Raw genomic sequence first — 15,000 nt, 5'->3', positions numbered from 1 at the left:
AACGGAGAAGAAAGAGATGTAAGGAGAAAGAGAAGAAGGGAGGAGGACGAGTGGTAGAAAAGAAAAAAAAAGAAAGAAAAAAAAACAATGAGAAATATAAAAGACGAAGAAGTGAGATGGAAAAAGAAAACAGTGTGACAGGGATGACAGAAAGAAAGAGAAAGGAGGAGAGTGAAAAAGAGATGATAAAGAGAAAAAAAAGTAGAAGGGAAAAGGATAGAGAGAAATAACAATGAGAAAGGAAGACAGAAGGAAATGCATTTTGAGAGAGAGAGAGAAGGAGAGAGGGAGGGGGGAGAGAGAGAGATGGATAGAAAGACAGTTTAGAAAGTAAAAGAGAAAGAGAGAAAGAGATAGAAAAACAGTTAGAAAGTGAGAGAGAGAGAGAGAGAGACAGATGTATAGACAATGAGAAAGAGAAAGAAATGTTGATAGAAAGACAGTGGAGAAAGAGAGAGATGAACATATAGACAGATAGTGAGAGAGAAAGAGAAAGAAAGACTGATAGAAAGACAGTGAGAAAATGAGATGAATAGAAAAGTAGGAGAGGTAAGAGAAAGATGAACAGAGGAAAAGTAGTGAGAAAGAGATAGACGGAAAATAAGACATTGAGCAATAGAAAGAAAGACTGATAGATAGATAATGAGAAAGAGAAAGAAAGACGAATAGAGATCATCAAACAGCGAGGAAGAGAGATAGATAGAAAAATAATGAGGAAGAGAGACAGATAGAAAGACAGACAGAGAAAAAGAAAGAAAGAGAGAGGCAGATAAAACGATAGAAAGAGAAAGAAAAACTGATAGAAAGACAGTGAGAAAGAGAAAGAAAGATCAATAGAAAGACAGTACGAAAGAGAAAGAAAGATCAATAGAAAGACAGTGAGAAAGAGAAAGAAAGATCAATAGAAAGACAGTGAGAAAGAGAAAGAAAGATCAATAGAAAGACAGTGAGAAAGAGAAATAAAGACAAGTAGAAAAGCAGGTAGTAGATAGATAGATAGATAGTAAGAAAGAGAAGGATAGATTGATAGAAAGACAATGAGATAGAGAAAGAAAGACAGATGGAAAGGCAGGTAGAAAGGACAGTGAAAAAGAGTATGATAGACTGATATAAGAAAGTCAGTGCGAAAGAGAAAGATAGACAGACAAAAAAAACTGTGAGAAAGAAAAAGATAGATAGATAAAAAGGAAAATGAAGCGGGAGAGAGATAAAGTGAGAGAGGAGAGAGACAGAGGATCCATATAGATTCACGTTTTCGATTAATCGAAACACAAGATAGAAGGAGAAAAATAAAAAGAAAGATAATGAGAAAAAAGAGAGAGAGAGAGAGAGAGAGAGAGAGAGATGATTGATCCACGCGTTTTCGATTAATCGAAAGGCAGAAAACAAGATAAAGATAAAGGGAAAGAGAAAGATAATGAGAAAGGAGAGAGAGAGAGAGAGAGAGAGAGAGAGAGAGAGCGAGAGAGAGAGAGAGAGAGAGAGAGAGAGAGAGAGAGAGAGAGAGAGATACGTTAGATCCATATTGATCCATGCATGTTCGTTTAATCGAAATACAGAGAAATATAAAAGAATAGAAAAGAAAAATAATGAGAAAACGATAGAGATACAATTGATCCACATGGATCCTTGTTTTTTGATTAATCGTCCGTATAATAATTGGGATATCCGAATATATATATATATATATATATATATATATAAGAGAGATATAGAAAGAAAGAGAAGGAAAATAATCAGAGCATAACGACGATGGGATCCGCTTTCGTCTTACTCGCGCATGCGCGCGTCTTGATCACGTATTTCTTAGTTTAACTTATCTCTGTCTGTCTGTCTGTCTGTCTGCCTGCCTGTCTGTCTGTCTGTCTCTCTCTTTCTTTTTAATATTCTTATCGTATGCTCGATGTCGTCTTCTTTCTAAAAATTTATGATAATGCTATATATTTAATCATAGTATTATGCGTGTGCATGTGCGTGTACGTACGCAAGCGCACGAACCGTCCACGTTATTTATATTCTTACTATAATCATATATATCTTTTTAGTCGTCAATATATATTGTATGAATTTTTTTTTCTTTTATTGTTTTGCTTTTTTCCTCGCCTTTTCCAACCCCCTTCGTTGTTTATTATTCAAATCGATATTTATTAATTATTTGTAATTATAAAAGCAATGATTTTATATACCGATTCAATTGAAATCGTACACGATTTATTATCTAAGATTATTTGAATTATCTAATGTTTTTTTTCTTTTTATAAATATATATATATATATATATTTACAAAATTTTAATTTTTTCCGGCGAACTTTTAAATGTATCTCCCTTTTTTATTTTGTTTCTATTTATTTGATCAATATTTTTATTAATTATAATAATGGTAAATATTTTGTAATAGAATTTAGACATTTGTAATGAAATATCAATTATGTGACATAAGTGTTAGATAGTAACTATTAATTGTCTAAATTTTATCTGATTATATTATAAATAATGTACCATTTATTTATAATATAGTGAGAAATTATAATATTTACAAATTATTTCAATTAAAATACTGACAATTTAACTAATTAAATTAATCGGTATAACAAATACCATTTATATTACATATTGATAATTGTCCTTATACAAACTGATCATTTATTAAAACTACTGATTAAACAGATTTAAAAATTACTAATCCAATAAATGGCAATATTTTTATTTATATTTATTATGAAGCTATTAGATGAAGTGATGAGAAAGAAAATTATTAGACACTTTGTAACGATATTAATTAATTGTTAATTAATCGATGGTTAAATTCATTCCATCGAAATTGTACGACTTTAATTAACCAATGTTTGTTCGTAAGATTTTAGTTCGGCGAACTATTAAAAGCGTTTCTTTTTCTGTTTATTTATATTTAGAGGGTATGAAGTAATAAGAAAGAAAATTGTTAGACATTTTGTAACGATATTCATTAATTATCGATTAATCAATGATTATTTTCATTCAATTGAAGTCGTACGATTTATTATCATAAGATTTTAATTATATTAAATGTTTTTTCATAAGATTTTAATTTGGCGAAATATTAAAAGCGTTTCTTTTTCCCTTCATATATATATATATATATATATATATATATATATATATATATATATTTACAGAGAATGAAGGAATAAGAAATAAAATTGTAAGACACTTTTTAACGATATTAATTATTTATTAATTAGTCAATGGTTAAATTCGTATAAGTAAAATTGTAAGATTTTAATTATCTAATGTTTGTTTATAAGATTTTAGTTCGGCGAACTAATAAAGTTCCTTTTTCTTTTTCTTTTTTTTTTTTTATTTATTTTATTTATATTTATAGCGAATGAAGCAATAGAAAAGAAAATAGCTAGACACTTTGTAATGCCGGAATGCACTATGCAAGATCGTGTATGCGTGTACGTATGTATATACGTATGTATATATATATGTAGGAGGTATATAAATTTAAACATCTCGTTCGTTCTATCGATAGTGCTAATTTTCTATCTTTTCTTGTCACTTTTCCAATCTCTATCGAGATCTCTCTAATGGGAAAAGTTTCTATCCTATTTCTTTCTCTAGTTTTATTTGTATTTCTTTCTTTTTCTTTCTTGCGCTCTCTTTCTTTCTCTCTCTCTCTCTCTCTCTTTCTCTCTCTCTCTCTCTCTCTCTCTCTTTCTCTCTCTCTCTCTCTCTCTCTCTTTCTCTCTCTCTCTCTCTCTCTCTTTCTCTCTCTCTCTACCGCTTATTAAATTAGTTCTTCTCTTTCATAAAACGACCGACCGGTTCTTTCATCGCAATTTACACTTTCCTTTTATCCATTGTTATCCATTTTATGACTAGTATTCGAGTTTAATCACGACATTTGTTTTCATTTTCTTTTCTTTTTTTTTTCGCACGCTTCGACGATTGACCTTTACGAAACAATTAGATTTAGAAACATAAATGGGATAAACGAGATCGTGAATATCACTCGATGTGAACTTTCAGCTTTTCTCTTATTTTTATTTTTATAAATTTCTATTGTTTTCAAAGTCCGCGAGTTATTAATTTAAAAGAAAATAAAAAGAAAAGAAGAGAAATATTGGATTTAATTTATTTTCCTTCGTACAAAAAAAAAAAAAGAAAAAACAAAGAAAAAAGGAAAAAAAGGAAATCTATTTCTATCAATAATTGAAATAAATTCAACGGTAAAAAGAAATTATTATAAAATTTTGATAGACTGGCGAACGAGTATTGATTAAAATATAAGGTTCGCAGATAAACGCAGATAAATCTATTTGCAAATAAAATATATTTGCGAGTGTCATTTATTTGTTCGGTAATATAAAAAAAAAAAAAGAAAAAGTCATTTAATCGATATTTTAAATCAATGATCAATAAATTATAATAAAATATTGGTACCCAATACAAGCGAAGTTTAATTATTTATAATGATCAAATTATATATACATGCATATACTAAACATTTATTTTACAAAATATTTACAATTAATTAATACGAATAAATAAAAAATAAATAAATAAAAGAAATCCAGAGAAACGCGGTTATAAATTATAATTATTAAAGTGCAACGTAAGATCAGATGTTGAATTTTGAATGTGAAAGTTGAATAACGATATTATCGTTTCCTTTCATTGGACTTGCAAAAAATCTATTATAAATACCATAAGCAAAGATAGACAACAATGGTAGAATATATTAAATATAATTATTCTGTTTTTTAACAAAAGATTTGACTTATATTCTTTTATACGCCCACCAATGTAGATATTTACGAGGTGAGGTTACTAGGAAAAAGAAAAAAAAAAAGGAAGAAAAAAGAAAAAAAAAAAAGAAAAAAAAAGAAAAAAAAAGACGAAAGCCATTTATAGTAAGCAAAAAGTGTAACGAGGCAATTTCCGCATGTTGAATTCTTCGTCGCGGAGTCACTATAGCAATTATCGATCGTCTCTCGATCTGGTACCAAGCGGTACACCTTCCTTATTCTCTTTCATGCATTGTCCCTCCCACAGGTACGCATCATTGACAATTGTTAACGTTCTCTCTTTTTTTTTTTTTTTTTTTTTTTTTTTTTTTTTTTTTTTTTTTAAATCAAAATTATTCAAATATTTTCGAAAAATATCTATACAGACTATTTCAATTTTTTATTTTTATCGCAATAATATTCTCTCGTAAATGTCCTAAATTTCGTGATATTTATTAATTTATTAACGATTAAAAGTTCATTATCAATTTCGCTATTATGTTGCTTTATGTTGAAATATCCATCGTACGTGTGCACTTTACGGGTCGATGCAAACGAACGATTAATGACATACCGTTAACGTTGCGTTAACAGTGCGTTAACGTAAACGAATAGAGAAGATCGTACGCATTGAATACACGTCCCGTTCTTTTTATCATCATCTAAGGAAGAAGAATTAATTTTCCAAATATTTAGAGCTTTTTCATACAAATTTTTTTTGTATATTAATGACGAATATTTGTACAGGCTATTTCAGTTTTTACTTTTATCGCGATAATATTCTCTCATGACGTTCTAAATTTCGCGATATTTAGTAATTTATACGATTAAAAGTTCATTATCAATTTCGCCATTGTATTGCTTTATATTGAAATATCTATCGCACGTGTGCACTTTACGAGTCGATGCAGACGAGCGGTTAATGACGTACCGTTAACGTTGTCGACTGTGCGTTACCGTAAATGAGCAGGGAAGATTATGTTCGTATAGTTTTTTTCTCGATTGTTAGTATTATCTAAAAAGAACAAATAAGAACCTATCAGATATTTTCAGATCTTCTTAATCATAATTATTCGAATATTTTCGACAAATATTCATCGAGGCATTTTTACTCTTTAACTTTTATTTGCGATAATAATTGTCACATTCTTTCATCGTCCATTCATTATTAAAAAGTAAAATATTTTTATTTATAATGATGGAAAAATAGAATTACGTGGTTTTTAACTTTGGTTAGTAAAAATAGTTTTTTATCTTTGCAAATATTTTAATCTTCGTAAGAGACAAATGAACCGAACGGTAATTAACTGTAACGTAAAATATAAATAAATGACATATTCTTATTTTTGCAGCGGTTATCAAAATATATTACTATTATTTCTGAAGAACCACGAAACGTTCATTTTATCGTGATTAATGTCAAACGCATTACTTTTCAAGAGAACAAATATTCGATACGTGTTTCTTATCGTGATAAATTGAAATGTTCTACTAGTTCGCAAGTGACAAATGTAAAAACGTTCTACTTTTACGTTAAAGCGGGTCAAATATGTAACTTAGGAGGTCGACTTTATCGTAGAATGTAGCTGACCATTGCTTCGAGATCAATAGTCCTCAAAACGCGAAAAGAAAAGAAAAAAATTTGAATGTTTGTTGTAACGTCGCAAACGATCTAAAACTGGGTCACTTTAAATGATAAGATCTTTTATATATATATATATAAAATGTGTGTATATATATATATATATGTGTATATATATATATATACACATCATTAAAGATATCGTTTTGTTTGAACAATCGTACGCTTATTGCAATTCGACAAAGTTCGTGATCATGTATACATATGTACATGTTTTCCCCAAATGATCATCTCAATTATAATAAAAAATAAATTTTGGTAAAATCATTTCATGAATGTAATATATTTATCGTGAAGTAGGTTTTGCTTTCTACTATGATAAATAGATGGGGCGTTTTATTCCGTAAGATTTACTTAGACAATTAAAATATACGTATATATGTAAATATATGTATTTTATAAAAATAATATAAAAAAGAAATATATATATATATATATATTTTACTTTATAATATTACATATAATATTGTATATATTTAATATTATATATATATATTTTTTTTTAACATTATATAAAACACATTTATATCTTTTTTTTTCTTATTCCTAATAATAAACGAGGTATTCAACTGGTCATTAATTTATAATCAACTTGTGATTGTTGATGGTACGATACAATACCACAGTATACGATATTTATATTGCTCGTGAATTATACGGCTTTTGTTGCTGACTATTTCTGGATAGTTGTTTGAAATGTTGTCTAGTGAACTTACATAAGTAGGGTGTGTTGAGGGGGACTGAAGGGTGGACAGATTGATTGATGATAGGGACCGTGCTGACCGCAAGGTTGAAGAGGAAGAAGAAGAAGAAGAAGAAGAAGAAGAAGAAGAAAAAGTTACCCCCTGCCTTAAATCATCGTTTCCCGTTAATTATATCTTATTCATGAAATATTTAAATGTACTCGCTACGTCCTATGTCAGAGTCCCTTTACGATCTATACTACAGACGATCATCGTTTAATCCGACGTATTTGAGAAGAAGCAAAAAGATATTTAAAGAAATAAATTTAATTTATTTAATAACCAAACTCTCTCTCTCTCTCTCTCTCTCTCTCTCTCTTTCTCTCTCTATTTCTAATTAATTGTAATTAATCGTACAAATATATTTATTATAATTTAGATAAATTTATATTAAAAAAAAAATAAATAAAAAAATGAGAAAAATTATTAATCAAAATCGAACGAATCATAGGACGTCAATTCCATAATTTTTTTCGTAACGATTCAGTTTCCATCTATGTATATGTATGCATATATGTATGTATGTATGTATGTATGTGTGTCGTAAATAATAATATTGCAGATGCACGACTTACTTAACCACGTTTGTTTTATTCAGCGCGTACATCTGCTCATGTCGTCGCCTATCACGAATTCTCACGTTCCTTCGTTCAAGTTTTTGACGTCATCAACGAACTGGCACGTGTTTTCCCTACTGATTAAGAACTCATCCTCGATGATGATCATTTTACGTCGAAGGGAAGTCTCAACTTAGAAATTGAATTATAATGTTCGTAAGTTTATTTAGGAAAACTCATGGATATTAATGTAATTAATTGCGGAATTGGAAATCCGTAGAAACGACAGAAGAAGAAAAGAGGATAAAAAGAAAAATCAACAAAAAAATAAAAGCAACAGATAAATGCGTTGAGTTAGCCGATCGTAATTAAAATTTTACAGTATAATAAATTACGTATAAAAAGGTATTAATCTTTGTCGATGTTAAGTCTAACGATTATAACGTGATATTTTATGCTCGGTTTTACGAGAATTTGAAAAATTTGTAAATTTGGTATATAAAATTATTTTACATTTATATATATATATATATATATATATATATATATATATATATATATAGAAAGAGAGAGAGAATAATTTAAAAATTATTTGAAGCGTATATTATACTTTGAATTGAAAATTCGAAAGTATATATGTTTATATATATTATATACACTTATGTGTGTGTGTGTGTGTGCGTCTATAAAAGCGACATTAAAATGATATACCTTTATATAGAATTAACGATCATTAACAACTCGCCTTATTTCGATCATTTATTATTCACCATAGCGCATTGAAACGATAAAAAAAAAGAAAAAAAAAAGAAATACATACACCATGTGTCGGTGTTTATGTTGTTCGATAAAACTACGTATTACAATTACATAAGATTAATACACAGACAGTTGATCCCAGGTGCAACACCTGCGTTCAAGGACCGACATTACCATTTGCAATGCAAATACGAGACATTTTTTAAAACGCAACGTATCAAAACTTTTATGACACTTCCCTATCACGCGTAATTCCCTTATCTCTCTCTCTCTCTCTCTCTCTTTTATAAATATACCCACGTGTGCGTGCGCGCGCACATAGAGAGAGAGAGGGGGGGAGTAGGGGGGAGGGGGGAGATGAACAGGCTGACAGACATACATAATGCATAAAACGTATTAAACGAGAGTACAAAATCAGTTAGATGTTACACACTTTATACATTTATTATCTCTGATATATAAGTAGATGATTAAATAAAGAATTTGGGTTCAAGGACGTATCTAAATACATTTAATGTTTATCTAATCATCAAGATAATTGAAATATCTAATATACTTTATAAAATAACATACCGTTCTGAATTATTAATGCTCAGTTAAATTTTCAGTTATTATGAATTTCATCAAATAAATTTCGAGTTTATCGAAAACTCGAGATAGATGGATAGATAAATAAATCGACAGATAGACAACTAGTTACTGTGTGTGTGTGTGTGCGAGAGAGAAAGAAAGAATATCGGTATTTTTTTATGTATATATATATATATATATATATATATATATATATATATATATATATACATACAATTTTAATTCCATTACGTCAGTGATAAATTAATCAACGATGATCGTTTACCTATGTCCCATGTGTTGCGATTATTAACGACTCAATCGATTCTTTGTTGACGTTTCGTGATATTAAAACGCAACGAATTGGAAATGATTTTTTTTCTTTTCTCTTTTTTTTCTTCTCTTGTTTTTCTTTATTTATTCCTTTTTTCTCTTCTCATACTACTTCTTTTTTTGTCGAATTCGAATCCTAAGAATCATTACGACGTTTCCACTTGAAATTTCATGATAACACGATAACGATACATTATTATATAGTAATGAAAAATTGTTCATTATTTACACAGTTGATCTTTGTGTCAATTGGTTATAAAATAAAATTAATTAAAACAAAAAGAATTATATTACATATGAAAAAGGAATTCGTTAATATTTATTATAATTTAAATTAATAGAAATTATAACTAGAAGTTTATCAAATTAAACGATAGTTTTTCCTTTCTTTTTCATCGATTAATCATATAATCAATTAAGAATAATTTTTTTCTCAAAATTCAAAAAAAAATATTTACTTGTGTATATATATATATTTATATTTATATTTATTTATTTATTTATTATAATTTTTCATTAGTTTAGTATTTACATTTGCGGGTAATTTACGTAGTGCAATGTATTGTTGTAATATTGTATTATATATATTTACAAAAAATATAATATACAATGCATATGTGTAAATAGTAAATTTTGATATATATATATATATATATATATATATATATATATATATAATTTGTTCCATTTAATCGTTACACGAAATAAGAACAGTATAATGTAAAAGAAGCGATATAGACGAATAAATAAAATAAAAAAGAAAAAAGTTCAATTCAAGAGAATCTATTATATATATATATATTAAAATTTGTTCCATTTAATCGTTACATGAAATAGGAACAGTATAATGTAAAAGAAGCGATATAGACGAATAAATAAAATAAAAAAGAAAGAAGTGTTCGTTTCAGGAGAATCTATTATATATATATATATATATATATATATATATATATATATATATATATATATTATATATATATTATATATTATATATATTATATATATATATATTATATATATTTTATATATATATATATATATATTATAATTTAATTTTCGAAGAACTAAACTTAAACAAAAATTGATGAATTCTCGTTATTTGAATTGCATGGAGTCTGTACTTAACATCTATCTCGATAGATAGCGATATCATCACACGTGCCGTTTAAATCGATACAACACACAAACCACAACACAATTACTGATATACTTGCTTTTAAGTAAACTTTAGAATGCTTTAGAGTGAATGTCGAATTTATATATTCGTGTGTGTTTATCTTTGTGTCCGTGTCCATGTCCGTATCTATTCATGCGCGTGTATTTCTATCTCTTGCTTTCATTTCAAATTTCACGATAACGCGTTAAGCGAAAAGAAATATATATATATATATATATATATATATATATAAATAAAAAAAAATGTTTGAATATGAAATTACAATAATACAAAAACTAATACTTCAAATCATATATATATCATCATTCAATTCAACATATTATTTAATCTGATCGTATTAGTTTTATTTTAATTCCTCTACGTTGATTTCACAAAATCGTTTTGTTTTATTTTCTATTTTTTTGGTTTGTTCCTTTTTTCTTTTTTTTCTTTTTTTCTAACGTCTTTTTCTATTTTGTTTTCTTCTTTTTTTTTTGTGTATTAAAAGTCTTCGAAACAACGAATTTAATTATTATTCAATCGATTAATTGATTGAGTATTAAAAACACTGATTTCCATGCATTTCATCTAATTATTTAAAAAATTATACAGAAGGATAAAAATTCGAGAATAGATTAAGTAATATTATTAATCTGTTATGAAAATTAATGATTCAAATCACGATACTTATGATTAATTAATTAATTTTATTGATTCATTGTCTATTAAAATTCATTAATTAAATGTATAAATTTATACACATATATTCAATAGTATTATTGATTTCGATTAAGAAGAATGAAAAAAAAGAAAGTATTATTACCCTCCCCTTTTTTTCTTAATACTTATTGTGCAAAAGGTCAAAGTAAAATATTTTCTTACATTTCATACATAGATCACGTAGAAAAATGAAATGATATATGTAAAACCGTATGAAATTAAGTGATGATAAATAATGATGATGATGATGATGAATGATGATAATGATGATGATGATAATGATAATAATGATGACGATGACGATGATGATGATGACGATGACGACGATGATGATGATGATTATAATTATTATGATTATTATTATTATTATTATTATTATTATTATTATTATTATTATTATTATTATTATTATTATTATTATTGTTAATATTATTATTATTATTATTATTATTATTATTATTATTATTATTATTATTATTATTATTATTATTATTATTATTATTATTATTATTATTATTATTATTATTGTTATATTATTATTATTATTATAACAAAATAAAAAAAAATAAATAAAAACTTTTCTCACGTGCCATTAATTTCATATATTAAAATCTATACTCTTGAATCATACATCTTTGCTCATTACTATGTTAACCGTTAAGCAAGAACAAGCGTAAAAAAAGAAGAAATGAAAAAAAAATAAGTACAGGTTTAACCGTTAACCAAGAAAAAAAAAACAAAAATAAAAAAAAAGAAAATAATAAGTACTTTAATAAGATACTATGTCAGAAAAAAAAAAAATGAAAGAAACCGCATTTCTTTATCTATGGAAAAATTTCGAAAAGTTATCGGGTCAGATACTCATATATATATATCTATACATAACATATGCATATATATATATATATACATATATATATATATATAAATGAAATAAAAAACCAAAAAATGAAAGAAGAAGAGGAAGATAAAAAGATAAAAAATATGTAATTAAAATATTTTAAAGTAACAATTTCTTTTTCTTTTTTTTTTTTTCATATCTTTATATAATAATTTTCAAAAATGTTCGATTACTGACTTTTTCGAAATTTGATTTTATCAATAGAAAAAGTGAGACACATTTTGTACGTGCTTATGTATGTGTGTGTGTGTAGATAAATAAAAGAATAATCTCAATGAAAATTTGACTATAAAAATTATTATTATTATTATTATTATTATTATTATTATTATTATTATTATTATTATTATTATTATTACGATTATTATTATTGTTATTATTATTGTTATTATTATTGTTATTATTATTGTTATTATTAAGATTGTTGTTGCTACTATTATTATTATTATTGTTTTATTTTTATTACTATTGCTATTATTATTATTATTATTATTGTTATTATTATTATTATTATTATTATTATTATTATTATTATTATTATTACTGTTATTGTTATCCATTATTATTATTATCAACATGTAAATCTTGACAGGAGTAGTAACCTTATTCGCATAAATGAATAAGCACAAAGATGAGGTTACATGTCATGAGGCACGTGACGTTTTAATATAGTAAGGAAAAAGTATGAGAATGTAAGCCGAATGATTCACACGACAATATAAAACTCTTTCACGTTGCTGACAACTATTGCAAGAAGTGGAAAAAAGAGATAAGCGAAGAAAGCCGTAGGAAAAACCATAAGCTTCTTCTTTTTTCCTTTTGTACCGAATTAGTCATAATTGAATTGAAAGAACGTTTTAACTCGGGGTTTTCTCTTTTTATTTTTGTTTTTAATTATTCTCTGACGTCAAGCAGGAAAGATATTTTTAATTAGAAATTATCATTCGTTTTGTTAACACAAAAATTAATTAGGATTACGTTTAATAATATTCATAAGTCTTTTCAAAAAGTCTTTTTAGCATGATCTTATAATTAACATTAGTTTTGTTATTAGAAATCAAAAATTTAATTACAAACTTTTCTTTATGTCGGGAGAAAAGTATGAGAATAATAATGAAATTATTATTAATATTAAAAGATATATCGTTCAAAAATTAAAAACACGATTTTATATCGTTTTTAAGAAACCAAAACTTTTATAATAACGTTATTATTAATATTATAATATTTCTCTTTAACATAATATCAGTTTTTTATAACTTTTTTCTTTTTTTTTTTTCTTTTTTCTTTTTTTTTTTTAGGAATCTCAAAACTCAATTTTAAATCGTTCTTAAAATATATTAGAACATTAATAACAACATTATTATTAATATTATATGATTTATCGTTTATAAATCAAAAAACATTATTTTAAATCGTTCGAAAGAAAAAAAAAGAAAAATGAAGCTTCAATAATAAGATTATTTGCATTATGTAACTCCCATTGATATTAATATTATCTTAGATTTTTGTTAGCAATCAAAAATATGATCTCGAAAAATTTTTCGATAAAAATGAATAATAATAACGTTATTATTAATATCAAGATATTTTTTGTTAGTCTAATCATAGATTTTTCTTAGAAATCAAAGGCTCAACATCGAATTGTTTCTATATATAAGAAAAAATTAGATTTTTAAAGATAATCTAAGACTTATCGTTAAACTTATCATTAGTCACGTTTTACCAGTTAACAATCAAAAACTTAATTTTGATTATTTTTCTAAAGAAATCAAAACTTCAATATAATAACACTATTACGAATATTATGATTTATCATTAACCTAATCTCAATTTTTTCAATTATGAATCAACAAATTTAATTCTTCAAATGCTTTCAATATATCGAAACTTTTCGAAAATCAATGTATTCGAGCTACGATCGATCTTTCACATTCGTAAGATCGTAGAACCATCTTATTTTAATTCCCTATTGCATAAAGTTCATACACCGTTAACTCTTACGGCAAATCAAACGAATGGATAAGTTTCTTATTCGACATTACAGTGATTTTATAATTCCCCGTTTGATCTTCTAACGAACGTAATATTTTCTGGAGTTCTCTATTCAATTTCTAATCTCACAGGAATATTTATCGGGGAGATATATATATATATATACAAGAAAATATTATGAATAGAAAGAGAAATCCAATTGAATTTCTAGCAAGGAGTTAATTCTTGCATACTCAAAAAAAAAAGAAAAAAAAAAAAAAGGAAAAAACGAAGCGATAATAAAATCTCTAGAAATGATTTCACAATGTCTTAGTAATTATTATAATTTATATTTTTTTTCCCATTAATAATAATAATAAATTATTTTTATATATTAATTATGAGAAACCTATAGAAAGATATTTCGATATTTAAAAAAAAATATATATACACACACACACATATATATATATATATATATATATATATATATATATATATATAAACATGTACTAATTGCTCACATAAATAAAAACTCACATGAACCTACGTATATCTTTACGAGTACATATATAAATATAAATATATATATATATATATATATGTATGTATAAACCTTTATAGATCTACATTCAAACGTATTGATATATATATCTATAAATCAATGTTTATATATATATATATAAACTCAGGGACAATCCTCCAAATGTTAATAAAAGGAAATTACTTATGTTTCAAACGCGAAATAAAGAAAGAAAAAAGAGAGGAAAAGAAAAAATAAATAAATAAATAAATAAAGAAAGAAAAAAAGATAAATAGATAAAGAAAAGAAGCTAAAAGAAAAAAAATACCTGGAAACTGAATCAGGTACAAAT

At 25.7% G+C, this 15,000-nt stretch overlaps 1 protein-coding gene across 7 annotated transcripts in view; it reads right to left on the bottom strand.

The window, feature by feature from the left end:
- mtd (TLD domain-containing protein mustard) overlaps positions 1-15,000 on the bottom strand; it is a 196,766-nt gene that overhangs the window by 105,481 nt on the left and 76,285 nt on the right. For 5 of the 7 annotated variants that reach the window (XM_035863735.2, XM_085658381.1, XM_085658382.1 and 2 more), the window contains exon 2: positions 14,977-15,000. This exon is cut by the window's right edge and continues 756 nt beyond it. The exons of the other annotated variants lie outside the window; for them this stretch is intronic. In XM_035863735.2, coding sequence (XP_035719628.2) covers positions 14,977-15,000 — 24 coding nt within the window. The remainder of the gene's footprint in view (positions 1-14,976) is intronic. 7 annotated transcript variants of the gene reach the window in all.

This window comes from Vespa mandarinia, chromosome 7, assembly GCF_050613455.1.
Source record: "Vespa mandarinia isolate Hongniang chromosome 7, ASM5061345v1, whole genome shotgun sequence".
In the NCBI taxonomy this organism is placed as follows: Eukaryota; Metazoa; Arthropoda; class Insecta; order Hymenoptera; family Vespidae; genus Vespa; species Vespa mandarinia.
The sequence above is the reverse complement of the archived record's forward strand: the minus strand, read 5'-3'. Positions and strand labels throughout refer to the sequence as shown.